At 45.3% G+C, this 14969-nt stretch overlaps 1 protein-coding gene across 3 annotated transcripts in view; it reads right to left on the bottom strand.

Annotated features, from left to right (window-relative positions):
* ACLY (ATP citrate lyase) overlaps positions 1-14969 on the bottom strand; it is a 45018-nt gene that overhangs the window by 20892 nt on the left and 9157 nt on the right. For 2 of the 3 annotated variants that reach the window (XM_027870351.1, XM_027870352.1), the window contains exons 6-15: positions 14293-14372; positions 12278-12408; positions 11078-11196; positions 9597-9733; positions 8804-8865; positions 7345-7462; positions 6002-6156; positions 5115-5205; positions 4152-4181; positions 66-207 (exon numbers count right to left, since the gene is read on the bottom strand). In XM_027870351.1, coding sequence (XP_027726152.1) covers positions 66-207; positions 4152-4181; positions 5115-5205; positions 6002-6156; positions 7345-7462; positions 8804-8865; positions 9597-9733; positions 11078-11196; positions 12278-12408; positions 14293-14372 — 1065 coding nt within the window. The remainder of the gene's footprint in view (positions 1-65; positions 208-4151; positions 4182-5114; positions 5206-6001; positions 6157-7344; positions 7463-8803; positions 8866-9596; positions 9734-11077; positions 11197-12277; positions 12409-14292; positions 14373-14969) is intronic. The other variant, XM_027870353.1, reaches the window with a different exon arrangement.

The following is a 14969-nucleotide window of genomic DNA, read 5'->3' as shown; positions in this document are numbered from 1 at the left end:
TCACCACCATCATCTTCCCACTCCACTCCAGGTCTGTTTTAGGCCTTCCTAATGGGGTGACTCACGTGAAAGGATAGACCATGGCAGCCACTGAGGGCTCATCACGGGAACAGATGTAGTCGAAGTCGAGCATGCCCTGCACAGCGCGTGTCTGCATGCCCCAAACGATCGCCTTAGTGTGTCGGCTGAAAAGGGTTGTGGCCTTTCCTACAGTGGCAGAGAGGAGAACAGGACAGAGTACAAGGGCCTGGATCACTAGGGCTCCCACCCTCCGCCCCTGGACTCAGAATCTAAGTGGGTTCTTTTGGGAGTAGAGGGGGAGAGGGAAGAAGGGAGAGCTATCAACATCTCAGAGAGATGCTGAGATAATGTATTAATAGTCGAACTTGACTAATGTTCTACTAAAACCTCATTAACCTGAAGCCAGCCTGAATTCCTGAATGGTCTGAATATAAATAATCTTCTAAAACCTGAGGGTTATTACTTTCAAGCACAACCAGTAACTGGAACAGTGGGAAAGTATTGCTAAATCCTGCTGGACCTGCTTGACTGAAGCGATAAGAATCATTTATATTTGTTGAATTATGTGTATTTGCCAATGGGATGTTGATTCTAAAAGTTTGCTTTCTTTGGTTAAACACTGATCCTCCCTACTTTGTTTATATAACTGGCATGGCAAATCTTGCCCTTCCTCCTAATGTGGAAAAAAAACTCCTAATTTAAAACAAAAATTACTTCCACGTAGTTCAAGTTATGTCTTCTCAGAATTCAAGATAATGGGCATTACCATACTAGACTATGCAGAATCCCTACCATCACTATCGAGTTACTGGGGATTCGGTCAAAAAAAAAGGGGGAAGCCATTTGTTGCGAGGGCAATTAACCCTCGGGGCGTGTCTCTACCTGTTCCCATTCCCCTTCTTTCCACCACTTTCTGGAGGGTTCACTATAACCACTGGGCCACCACCACATGCTCCCTGAGGGGTCCTCAGTAGGTAAGCAGGAAGAGAAGGGGCAGAAGGGAGGGAACATGAGCCCTAAAAAACATCCTTTTTGCTCTCTCATTTCTCCTCTAGCAACACGACTAGCAGAAAGGGGAGCTGGTTACCACCTCATTCCACCAGAGGCATGGCAATAGAGTACGGGTATGTGGACGTGTACACATATGCCCTGAGAGAGTCGCTCTTCATGCGGGTAGGACAGGGGATTGGGGGGAGGTTCTAGGGGGGAACAAGGACTGCTACCATTTAGATGAATCTGATCTTAATCTACTGTAATAAAAGAGACCCAAGAAATGTGGGTGCAGTGGTCAGGGTGCAAGCCACCAGACTTGAATTTCAATCTCACCAAGGCTACTTACTACCTGTGTGGTCTGGCCCAAGATACTTAACCTCTATAGGCCTCAGGTTCCTCATCTATAAAATGATAGCAAGATCTGTGATACGTGATAAATGAGGTATGAAAGGCAGCATCAACCTCACCTCTTGACATCTCTGCAACCCTGCCTTGGAGAAGTGGAATATCAACCTGTTTCCCTAGAGATAAAGGGATCAGGCAGGCAGCCAGCCAGCAACAGGATGTATTTCTTTTCTTTCCTTCTCTCTCTCCTCTCTTTCTTTCTTTCTTGTCCTTGAGGCAGTCGGGGTTAAGTGACTTGCCCAGGGTCACATAGCTAGTAAGTGTCTGAGGCCAAATCTGAACTCACTTCCCCCTGACCCCAGAGTTGGTCTTCTATCCACTGTGCCTCTTAGCTGCCCCTAGATATATGTCTTTATAATCATACCTCATACACTATAACTCTCTTGAGAGAAATGTTGTGGTTACAGACACCCTGAGCCAACCTCAGAGTCACAACACCTTCAAGTCCTGCTTCTGACACATACTGGCTATATGACCCTGGACAAGTCATTTTACCTCTCTCAGGATTATAGACAACACTCTGAGATAAGACTGAAGAGCAGACATCAGTTCTGCATGCAAAGGAAAGAGATTCCCTAGACTTCTAAATCCTAGCTCTAACTCCCAAACAAAAAACACTCTCTTCTATTTCTTCAGGCAACAAATTCATTTGTCCTAGTTATAGCAGGAATCCAGCAGGAACTGCCACATGGGACCAGAGCCAGATCAGTTACAAAGAACTTTAGAGCCAGAAGGGACACAGGAGATCATTGGGTCCCACCTCTGCTCATTCTAGAGATGAGGAGACTAAGGCCCATATGGGGAAGTGAGAGAGTATCAGAGGGATAAGCCTAAACTAGTAACAACTTACAAAATGTAAGGCATGCAAGTGAGAAAAAATACCACTGTCACCAGCCATGCTTGGGCTCTTCACCTTGCTCCCTCAAACTCAGTGGGACTTTCAGACCCCTTGGGGATGGAGGGTCCTAGGAAGCTAGGATTCCCCACATTCTCTTTATTTAAAAAAAAAAAAATCTCCCTAGCTGTGCCCTGGGCATCTATACACACAAAACAAACTTGGTCTCCTAAGGGGTTAAAGGAAAGCAGAAGTCCCAGAAAATGCTCCTCAATCACACCCCATTTCCAACTTTAATGGGAGCAGAGTCTATATGTTGGCTGAAAACAATCCCTGCCCCAGTGGCCTTGGAAGCTGGTATGGACAGCGCCAAGTTGAGGTTCACATGGATTTGTATGGAAAGATTGGGGAGGGGAGTGAGAGGGGGTCACTGAAGGCTCAAGCATCAGCACTGTGATCAGAGAGGTAACAGGCCCAAAAGGTGGCCAGAGGGATGAAGCCATGACTACGCAGCCTGAACTTCCAGCTCCACTTGCAGGTAGACAAACCTAGGAGAAAATGGCTCGCTCACCACTGAGCCTGCCCAAAGACCAACGTCTGCTCTGCTCCAGCCCTTCTTCCTTGCCTACCATGCTCAAAACTTAGCAGGAGACAGGACAGAAACAAAGGGGAAGCTGGGAAATAAGAACGATTTATTTTAATTTTGAAAGATTTTATTTTAGCAAAGGTTCCAGGAACCAGTTAGTGATTTTTTTTCTCTGGTTCTATCTATAAGCTTTGTGAGTGAAGGGCAGGGGCCCCATATGCTTTAGTAGGGATCCAGGCCTACAACTTATAGGTATTATGATTTGAATTTAATAATATATCCATTTGGATTATTTTCTCTGGGGAAACCCTGCTCGTCGGTATTATCTGGAGGTTTCTCAGGGATCCCACAAATGTCATCTTTCTAATCACATGTTTTGTATCCTAAAGCCAGAGTGACCCAATAGCCAAACCTGCTTTCTATGTCACCCCAACTATCCTATCTAAGGTGATCCTGATATGGTCCTCCTAACTAGGGTGATCTTGATGATGTGAACACACAAAAAAATTATAGACAACTCTCAATTATCCAATTTACGTATCAACCAGGGTACTTAGGACTTGACCTGCCTCCAGAACATTTTCCCTTCTCAGTTCCTACTCCCAAGGACAGGGAAATGAACAAAATCCAAGCACATCCCTATTGCTCCTCGGGAGAGCTAAAAAACCAGGTTGAGGGGATGGAGGATAGGGGAAGGTAGAGACAAGAAGAGTGGGAGACGTGGTCATTTTGGCTATGAATGAGCATTGGACATCACTATGAATTTCATAGTAGAACCTTAACCAGGCTCCCCACTTCCTCCAAAGAATACACGTTAAAAAAATAAAATAAAATAAAATAAAAAATAAAATAATAAAAAAAAAAAGAACACACGTTAAGAGGGAGCTGGATGAATTTCTCAGCTACCATGATGACCTTATTTCTCTACCTCCCAATCCTTTCCTATACATAGAGGAAGGAAAGACACAAAACCATCATCTCAGGCTCCCTTCTCCCTTTAGCAAAAACTGCTTTCATCTCCCTGATTCTCAGTCTCCAACCTCCAAACCCTCTCCTCCTCCTCCTCTTCTGCCGCTCACCCAACTCCACCCCAACCAGGCTCTGCCCTGGTCAGTCACCCAGTTAGAATAGTAGTGTGTTAACATGCTGAGTGAGGAAGAAGAAAAACAGGACTCAAGGAGGAGAGTAAAAGACAGGAGAGATTCCAGACAACACTACAAACCCACCAGAGAGAGAGAGGAAAAAAAAGCACACAGCAAAATGATCAACCACTAACAAGGCCACACATTTAGCTAGCAATGGGCATCCTACCTTTCGGGGATCTTGGACTTGGGACTGAATCTGTCAAAGAGAATTACCAAGGCAACTGAGTGACCCACAGAAGACTCCAAAGAGTCCAAAGATAAGTGCATAGTACTGGAGGGTCAAGGAAAAAAAAGGCTTCCAATTATACCACTGCCATCTTGTCCACTCAGACTACAGCAAGATGGTAGGAAATATATGGGAAAGGGACTAAGGAGGGGCAAAAACCTCTCCAACTCCAACTCAGAATAAATAAGGGAAGGGAAGAGGACAGTGCAAGCTGGGCTTTGAAAAGGACTCACTCAGGTGTGAGCAGAACGTTGGTGGTCCTTCCTTCCTTCATCCTTCCCTATCACCTGGGCTAGGATGAGCAGTCAGAGAATGAATCATTTAAGAAAGGTGAGCAAGGCTGACATTGACCTCTCTGGAGGCTGCCACCTTACCGAGACCCGTCCTCAGAGCAAGCCACACCAGAAATCCTGGACATCCCACCTCCCACCCAAAAACAAAATTATTTAAATTAGGGCAAGTCTGAGATGGGAAACTCACACAAGTGGCAAGAATCAAAATCAGGGAGCCAGCTCTCTGTTTTCCACGTGGGAAAGAGAAGAGAGTCAAAGAGGAATTCTGATTTATATTTTCGACTCATTCTGGCATTTCTGCAACCTCGTCTCCTCCTGTCATCACCTTCATGCGTTCCTCCCTTCAGCACAGAACAAGGAAGGGGGGGATACTAAAGGGTATGATGAGTGAAAAAGAACTATCCTAGACAGCTCTGGACCTTAAACCTTCAGTAAAATCAGTTTTAAAGGCCACAATCATCCCTTATCCACAGTAAACGTCATCCTTTTTTTCCAGTTCCCTCCCCCACATCAACATCCAAACGACTTTTTCTTCCTCTTTACTCAGATAACAAACCAGGGCAGGAAACAGGGAAGGCCTCAGAGGCTCCTCACCACTAAGACAGTCTACCTTGGGTTGCAGCTGGTTTGGCCTTCTTTGCAGGTGCCACATCATCAGCCTTGGATTCAGAAAAAGATGCCGTCCTGCTGGGGGCTGGCGTCTGGTGGGAGAGAGGAAATCTGGGTTACCTCAAAGTCATTGCTGTCCCATGAAGTGCCCCCTGAAAAAAAATCAGGAAGTAAAGACTACCTGGAAAAAAAAAACCAGTTAGGCCCCAGCCCTAAGGAAATCAGAATGCATTCTACCCTATTCTTTTTATTCTCCCTTGCCTGTTAAAAGAGTTAGGAGGAAAACAAGCTGTTACGTTGTGTTTGTCCTTCGTTCTGGAAGAGGACCATGACATCAGGGAGGTGATGACATGACTTGCAACTGACTTTGATTTGAGTAAGGGAGAGCTCTGCAAAGTCACCAGCCTCCTTTTCTCCTCCAAAGCCATCTAGGTCCAGTGGCCAGATATTCATCAGAAGGACTGGAGATGGCCTAGGATGCAAAGGAAGACACTGGCCCTTTTAAGCTAAGGTCTTTTCAGATTCTCACTTTTAAGTGAGGTAACATCCATTCAGTGAATAGACCTCTTTAAGAAGTGAGTCAAGGGATGACCCCTTTAATAAAAAAAAAAAAAAACTGGGAGGGGAAGACCCTCAAGGTTGCTGGTCAAAAGAGAAACAGTTACTATTTGTGTTTGTCCTTCATTCTGGAAGAAGACCATGACCTCAGGGAGATGATGACATGATTTGCCTTTGATTGTGTGAGGGAGGGCTGTGCAAGGTCACCAGCCTTACTTTCTACTCCAGAGCCATCTGGGTCCAGTGGCCAGATATTCATCAGTATGACTAGAGATGGCCCAGAGGAAAACAAGCATAGGGTAAAAGAAGGAAGAGAAAACTGTTATCTACCGAAGAGCTGCCACTGGCATTGAGGAGGAAGTTGGCCGTGTGGGCAGCAGTGGGAGGCTGGTTTGGAATGGGCCGGTATCCTAGGGCCATGCCCACAATGGCAGTCATGTGAGTCTCGGTGCCAAAGACATGGATGGGGATCCCAGTGGTTTTCCCTGGAGTGAGGGAAGAGAGAAAGAGAAAAAAAAATAAGAGTCATGCCTAATTTCATGAGGATCTTTCTTCCCACATTGACCAGAACTTATCCATAACAGAGCTTATAACTGGCAGCCGTATTAATAAAGGCTGATATTCACATAGTCCTTTTTAGGGTTGCAAGGTGCTCTCTTTACTGGCACTAGCATTCACAACAACCTTGGGGGAGGTGGGGAGGAAGGTTGTTGTTGGTACTACACAGGTGTTCTTGTCACCACCTTATAGGAAAGGAAACTGAGGCTCAGGGAGGTGACAGGATCACACAGCTAGTAAACAGGAATCTTCACTCGTTTCACTCTACCGAAATGCCCTACATTGGATACATTTCTAAGCAAGCCCATTTGAGACCATCTACCACTTTTATCAGTTGGTAAGTTACTCAAATAAAAACCAACATTAAAACCAGCTGTTACCAATTCTTGGGGGGAGGAATGTATTCCTTCTTTCTTTTGTAGAGAGCAGGAAAAAGGGCAAAGGGGACAGAACAGCATGAAAAGTCAGTTTTAATTTTCCCTAATTATGTTGCTGGCTGATTATTTTTCTCTCTCCAATCAACAGCAATCAACTCCACGCTGGCAGGGTCCTTGTTTATTTCTGTTGCAATAACCCCTTAAGGTCCTTCCCAGAAGCTCCTACACTCAGTAAAGTGCTCAGTCACACTGACTGAATGAAAGAGGGCCATTAATTTCTTCTTTTCAACAGGATTAAAAAAAAAGTGTTGTATTTTTAATGTAGGTTTGTTTAGGATTGAATAATGCTGTTTGTCATAAGCCTGTCTGTTTCCAGTTGGGAGGGTCATATTTTAGGCAGGGCCCCTCCCTGCCCTCTGAGGGCTCGCCACCTACAACACGTGTTTTTAGTAGGGATCAGTTCACACAAAGCAAACAAACCTAGTCACAAATGGAAGGACAGACCAAGGAAAAATGGGCATTTTGGGGTAGGAGAGGAACAGAGGGCAAAAATTAGCACAAAATTGGAGTGGGGGAAGAAAGTTGAGAAAGGAAGAAACAACAGGAAAGCAGTCACAGAATTTCACGTGTAGGCAGAAGGATACTGGAAAAGGAAGGGGAAACCTAACATATGAAATCGAAAGTTTCAAGGGGTGCTGAGAAGTAAGAGTGAAAAAGGGCCAGAACCCTCAACCTTACCAACTTCTCCCATCACCCGTAAGCCTTCCTGGTAGTTAGGACCACCCCTTCGAACAAAGATGGTGACCTCATGCTCCTTCAGGGGACCTTGGTAATCTCGAATTGCCCGCACGATGCCCTGGAGATCAACAAACAAAGGATAGCACAGGGTCTGATTCCTGTATATATACAACCAGGTTCAAAACAACTGATGTGAGAACTGTTTTAATAGCCTCCAAATGAGTCTCCTTAGGAAGCTAGACATTCATTCTAATGACAATGCTGCCACTGCTTAAAGTGCAATTTGGGGGTGGGGGGAGCACAGAGGGAAAGACTTCATTTAGAATGATCTTCAGAGCCTGTATACAAACCAAAAGGCAAAACCAGTCTCCTTACTTTATGGTCTACCCTTGTTTTTGACCAAAAAGCTAACAAAAACAGGAAAGGAGAGAACAGATGGATGAGAAGGGTCATTAGAGAAAAGCCTAGATAATCTACACATTAGATTGTAAAAGAACCTTAGAAAAATAATTAAAAACAAACAAATCCAATGCTGGCAAGACAGTAGAAAACCCGTCACACTCATTGATTGAGGGTGAAACTGCAAACTTCAAGAATCTTTTTGGATTCTTGGCAGTAAGCAGTAAAAATTACAAAAATAATTGTTGGAAAATGTCATTTAAAAAAAAAGCTATCTGTTCAAAGATTTTTACAGTAGCATTATATGTGATTGCAAAAAACCAACCAAACAAAAAGACCTAGCAGCAACCTAAGTATCTCATTGGTGAAACTGTGGTGCTAATGTGATGGAATATACCACAATGCAATTAAGATGGACAATTATGAGAATATCAAAAGAATCTGAAAAAAGACTTAATGAAATAATAAAAAAATGGGGGGTGGGGAGAAGTAGAATTGGGTACAAATCCAATTACTTTTTATTAGGAAAAGTAAATGAAAATGAATGAACAAAGAATCCTAATGGGAATTCAAAGGGAGTGACTGTAATATGTTATGGTATTTTATGCCCTGAAATTATTTTAATTTAAATGAGAACAGCTACTAAGCAAATTTCCATCATCTGAAGTGATATTAGAATATTAAGTTTAAGTTAAAATATAAAACATCTAATAAAAAACCAAAACAACCACTTTAGGATAACTGAAAACAACGAACAACCAGTCACCAAGGACTTTACACCAACCTGGGTAGGAGGGGCCAGACCCATGACCCTCCATGTGACCAATGGGGGAAACTGAAACCCAGTTAATCAGCAACTTTCTCAGCTGGGTCCTCGGGGAGCCCAATTCCTAATGAAGACTCCATGACCACAGAACCCACTTGAACTACCTTCTAGCTGTCTAGCCTACAGATAATACCCCTGGCCTGCGCCTCAATCCCTAGGACGTACACACACTTACCTTTCCTCCCAGTCACCCCTCCTCCCCAGAAGTTGCTACTACCCACAAGAGTTCCTTACCTTAAAGGTGGCCGCAACATTAGTGAAGTTTGCAATGCTGCCTCCAATGATGAGTATTTTGCCTAAGTTTGAGGTGAGGATAGAAAAGAGATCAGTTTTGGGACAATGACTAGCATGTCACAAACTAACCCCAGTAAAAGAAGAAAGACAAAATCTTTCAGTCCTCCGGTGGTGGGAGGGGCTCCCTGGTATGTACCATTCTCTGAGGCTTGTGTTGGCTACACATTTACTATTGATTATGGTCCTTTTCCCCAGGTGGTGTTTTGTTCTTAAACCACAGAGCACATTAACAACCTACATTAACCACTATTTACTTTTCTAGGAGGGAAGCAGAAATAGCCCAGGCTCTTATTAAGCCTGGACTTGGGCCATCCCTTTCACCCACTGACCAGTTCTTCTGTAACTGACCTCAGAGCCATCAGAGAATACATAAGATGGAAGTGACAACTCCTCCTGGACCTTTCGGGCCCAGAGCTGTAAATGACACACACCATGAAGCAAGAGATTCCAAACTGCAGACAATTCCTCAACTATTATTTCTGATGCAGAAGACTACCCTTTTTAACCAAGTCTGGCATATGAGAATGATGGAACTAGCCTATATTCCTGTCCTGAGCACACACCAATTACAGTGGGCAGGAAAGTCAGCTGGTAATTAAAAAGCAGGCCAAGGGTTAACATGCAGATAACCTACAAGATGGAAAAAAGAGGGGGGCAGAGTGTTCTATCAGGCCCTGGGGGCAGGATCAGATGGAGGCTTTCTTTTGGAGGAGGGCAGGGGGAACCGTCTCACCTTGTGGGTGCTTCTCCCGGGTCATGAGGGAGAGGATGGTCTTGGCATAGTCATAGGTTTGCTGCTCACTGGGGGCTCCTGAGTACTCCCCATAATTAGCCAGTTCCTCTACACCCCCCAAGTCACAGATTGTGTCACTGTGAAAAAAGTGATTGGGGCAAGAAAACGGAGGTTATAGTTCACTTTTAGTTATCCAACCACCAATGGATCAACAAGTGTCTACTAAGTGACCACTACATTGAGGCTCCAGAGACAGTCCTTACCCCCAAGGAACATCCATTCTACTGGAGGTGGACAGCATGAACAAGGGGATTGGATAGGAAAGCTTACAACCTGGGGTTAAACATTAAGTGTAGGCAATCTTACTACAGACAGGGCGCATGGTATAGTGGATAGAGGGCCAAACAGAAGACAAGAAGCTCAAAATCCACCTCAGACACATCTTAGCTACTTGGCCTCTCTCTGCCTACTTTTCCTCCCCTATAAAATGAGGGAGTTGGTCTCAATGACCTCTAAGGTCCCTTCCAGCTCTAAATCTGTGATCTGATGCTCTTATAAACCATCAGTTGATGCTATTTAGGTCAGATAAATAAGAATGGACACTTGTATTGCGCCTTAAAATTTGTGGGTCACTTTAAAGAATTCATCTCATCTGAGCCTCTAAACTCTGTATGGTAGGTGCTATAGGTAGGATCTCCCACTTTACAGGTAAGAAAACTGAGACTCAGAGCAGTGAGGTGACTTACCTATGGCCACACAGCTAGCCAATATCAAAGGCAAGATCTGAACTCAGGACTTCCTAATTCCATAGCCAGTATAATATTATAACATCTTAACATGGAACCACCCCTACAGAGCACTGGCAGGAGGGGAAGGGGGAACTAGCATATGGATGAATGGTTGTGTTATTTTTTTACAGACTTTTATTATTTTTACAGACTGACATTCTCTCTTTTATTAATTTATTTTTAGTTTCCAACATTCACTTTTTTAAGATTTTGAATTCTAAATGTTTCCCTGTTCCCTCCTCCTCCTCCTCCCCAAGACAGCATGCAATCTGATACAGGCTCTACATGGCATTCTCTTTCTGAGCCAGTTACCCGGCACGGTATATTTCAATCCATGTCCAAGAAGACTGACTAGTAACTAAAGCAACAGGTAAAATTAGCCCCAGGAAACAGTTCTAGAGAACACACAGATTTTCCTTGCTTCTGGCTTTAAAACTAATGTATAAAATCTATGCCATGGGCCCTTTCCCAAAGCACTTTGGAGAGGCCCTCTCCTTGCAGCAGGTGGGCAGACATGGTCTCTAAGACATTGTGTCATAGGTCACAACAAGACTGAAGAGAACTAAAAATCTAGAAAAGTGTTCTCATTTGCTGCTTGAGGTTCTAATCCCCACTCTCCAGAGAAGGAAGGGGATAGGTCATGTGGAAAAACACCTTCCTCTCTACCAGTACTTCCCCCTTCCCTAAATTCACCTGTATACAACAGAGGCACCACCTCCAGCCACCATCGTCCAAATCCTTCCCTTGGGGTTAAGCAAGGTCAGCTTCAAGCTCGCCCCACTTTTGGCATCTAAGTCAGCAATGTAGGCTTCCTGGGGGAAATCACAGAATGAATGGTCTCTTCCTGGCCTAGGCAATCTGTCCACAGATGACTTTGCTCCGCTACCCCCAGCCAATCTTTTCCCCCAAACTGGAAGACAATCTAGATACCTCCCTCTCTCAAGAGACACTTGGTACGAGGTCATTAAACTGACTTTGGCAGGGGGAGACTGGGCAGGGCCCCTCATTTCTGAGAGACAAGGTTTTTAAAAGAGAACATTATGCCCTCAGTATCATCATCCTCTGCATCAGGCATCTCTTTGGGCCAAACCTACCAGCTCTCCTTCCTCTGCTGCCTTAATTCCTCCTTCGGCCCATGTCTAGGATGGGACCCTTCCCTTTCCTCTCCGTTTTCGCCCATTCTTATCTCCTACTAACCTCCCACCTCCTCCCTCCCCACCCCCACCCGCTGTTTTTCCCCACCCCCCACCCCCCACCCCCAGAAATCTCCTTTGCTAGCCCCAGACTCTTCCCTCAGCCTAGATGGCCTAATAATGCCTAATCTCAAGGTAAAGACTTTTAAAGGTGGTAGGGGTGGTGGCAAGAGGTCAATTAACATTCTGAAAGAGCAGCCAGAGCCGCCTTCTGATTCAGCTCAGAGGGAAATGGTTGGAAGACAGCAAAGAACAGAAGCCATCCAATCAAGTTAAAAGCCTGAACCTAGGGAGGTAGATTGAGAAGAACATTTAAAAGGATTTCTGGCCAGGATACAAAGGCTTTGCAGATATTCATCTCCCACTGCCAACTCTGTCTGAGGGTGTTTTAAGAAAATTAAATCAAACTCATCATTCTTTTCTTGGCTGAGACTGCCAAGGGAGCCTGGGCTTCAGCAATCTATCTCCCTTGATGAAGAGCAGAGAATGACAGACTCCCCTCATTCTGCCCTCACCCCTGCCCTGCCCCATATAGCACTCAAACACATACCCTTACCCTCCCTCCATGTCTGCATTATCTACAAGATTCCCTTGATTACCAAATAACCAAGCCTCTACCCTGTCATTGAGCAATGCTCTATAGGGATAGGTGGAAAGGATAAGAGGAGAGGGGTGGGAGGGTGGGGGAATGGGGTTCTACCTCTGGATAAGCTTCCCGCCCAAAGGGGGGAGGAAATTCCAGGTCTCCCCATTTCACTTTGCAGATGTAGTCAGCTGTGGCATCAATCTTGGCAGCTAAGTCCAGGATATAGACGCCATCCTTTGTCACAACTGGGGAAAGAAGAGTAGTCAGGCAGGAGTCCACCCCAGGGCCCTTGGGAGACCTACCTACCCTCCCCCTTCTCTTGTGTCCCCTGAAGCTCCCCCTCACAGCCATGGGCCTTAATCTGATGATTCCCTAGACCCCAAAAGAACGCAGGCTAGGTTCCAAGGAAAGCATGCTTCAGAAAAATGAGTTGTTGGTTCATTTTTGATTGGTCTGGAAGGCTGGTTTACCCTCTTAAGAATCAATGATCCTACCTATAGCAGGGCTTTCAAGGCAATGTTCTTTTTCTTGCTTTAATATAAATTGCCAACTCTATCCATTGTTCTCCCCATCCCACTCCTCCCTAAAAAGAAATGCAATTGTGTCCCAGCTACACATTTCTGCAGCTACATTCAGCTCATTAGCATCCCTGAACACAGCAGGTGTTCTTAACCTGGGGTCAGAGAACTTGTTTCTTTGCTTAAAAACTACTTTGATCATTGTATTTCAATATGGTTGGTTTCCTTTGTAATCCTACGTGTTTTGTTGGATGAATCAAAAAATACTATTCTGATAAGGGGTCCAAAGGCTTCCTTAGACTATCATAGGAATCTGGGCCACCCCCTACAAATGTAAAAACCCCTAACTTGGAGCTAAAAGGGACCAGAGACATCATCTAATCCAACCCCAGCATTTTTCAAGTGAGAAAACTGAAGCACAGAGCTTAAGTAACTTATCAAAGGCCACACAGTGAAGTAACTGGTGGAACCAGGATTTGAATGCAATGTCTGACTAGTAATCAAGCTCACTTTCCACTGTACCCCATGGCCTAGGACCTCCCAAAAGGGAGAAGCCAGCTCCAGGATAAGGGAGTAGCCTGTTTTCCTGCTGGAGGAGGACAGAACCAAGCTCCCTGCCATCCCTTCTCCCAAATGTCAGGGTTAATTTAACTCTGGCTCAGAACAAATCCACCTCTTTTTTTTCCCTCTCCCACCCCCAGCCCCCAGGGTCCATTTGGATAATTAAGTTGGCTAGAGATTCCTCCTTCCACTCGTTAAAAAGAATGCCAAATCAGCCGTGCTCAGAGCAAATGATTTTACTTCCTGGCTTTCTGGACTTTGTACCAAGCAGCAGCGGCCAAAGGCGCCTGAGCCTCCCTCCTCCCCCCACTCCAGGCTGCCAAACCAAAGGGCCGTGTCACAGCCTGACTCACTGGCTCATTCTGAAGTGTGTCAATGATTGACTAACTCATCAGGAACAGTGCTGGGGTGTGTGTTCTGGGAAGGGAAGGGAAAGAAGGTGTCTGAGGACACAAAACTAGCAGAAGGAAGGTGCTTTTGAAGGGCTAGGATAAAGCAGAGGCAGGTCCTGGCAGGAAGACACTGACCTGAAGGGCAACAGAAAGGACCCATGCAGATGTCAACAATAACATTCACCAAGGCAAGGAATTCAAAATGTGGAACAGGCTAGAGAGATCGCCAGTCCTGAAAGACCAAGGGTCAACTCGAGAAGGCTTAGACCAGGGGTTCTTAACCCTTTTTGGGGGGGGGGATCACGGACCCCTTCAGCTAACTGGTAAAGCCTAAGGACCTCCTTCCCAGAACAATGTTTTTAAATGCATAGCACAAAACACAGAGGAGTACAAAGGAAGCCAATAATACTGAAATACAATTATTAACATATTTTAGAAGCAAATTCAGGGGTCTTAAGTAAGGACTTCCCCCTCCCAGACTCTGGATGTCCTACCTGGAGACTGAAGCATCTCCTTCCTTCCTTTCCTCCCTACCTACTCCTAATGCACACCTGCTACCAAGGGCAGCTACTCTGGCAAAATCCAACAGGAGGCTGCAGCTACAGCTTCCATTTTCTCCCCACCTCTCCCTCCTTCCCATGTGGCAGATCCACATTACCAAGGGGGTTGATCTCAAGGTAGGTGAAGTAGAGGTCTTCATAGAGGTTGAAGAGTCCTGAAATAAAGCTGGCCAAGATCCTGAGTTGAGAGAAACAGAGTCATCCATGAGGGGAGATCTCTCAGCTTAGAGGGAGGGGAGGGAGGAAAGGGAGACATACACACTCTCAGCTTCAATTCCCTGATGCTTAGACCCAGCTCAACCCTGTCTGCTCCCTGCAAAATGGTTCATCTCAGAGGCTCTGTCTGTCTTAGCACCTGTCCTTGGGGCACTGAGGCAGAAAGGAGCTGTCAGACAAGGAGAGGGCATAACTGGCAGATGATGAATATTTTTCTCTTTGACTCAATCCTCTCCCAGATGGGAAGACAGCTTCTGTCTGCCTTGGATTTTGCTGCATGACGTCATCTCTCACTGCCCCATAGGTTAAAGGGCCTAACTGCTTTTTTTCTCCTTTCCAAGAAAATTTAGGATCCTAGGATAAAAGAATATGGACTGGATTGTCTCCACTACCCTCTCTGTCCCATGTTCCCCCTGCACATCCCCCCTAACCCCATAATAAATCAAGGCTTGGGTGTCACACTAATGTCACTGGGGATTAGGGGTATCTCAGATAAAAACAGAGCCCTTCTAGACTGCTCCTTCCCATAAGGACCAAGTTGGATGCACTACTTCTCCCT

The sequence above is a fragment of the Vombatus ursinus genome, unplaced genomic scaffold, assembly GCF_900497805.2.
Source record: "Vombatus ursinus unplaced genomic scaffold, bare-nosed wombat genome assembly UNPS02014797.1, whole genome shotgun sequence".
Classification (NCBI taxonomy): Eukaryota; Metazoa; Chordata; class Mammalia; order Diprotodontia; family Vombatidae; genus Vombatus; species Vombatus ursinus.
This window is presented reverse-complemented; position numbering and strand designations above follow the sequence as displayed.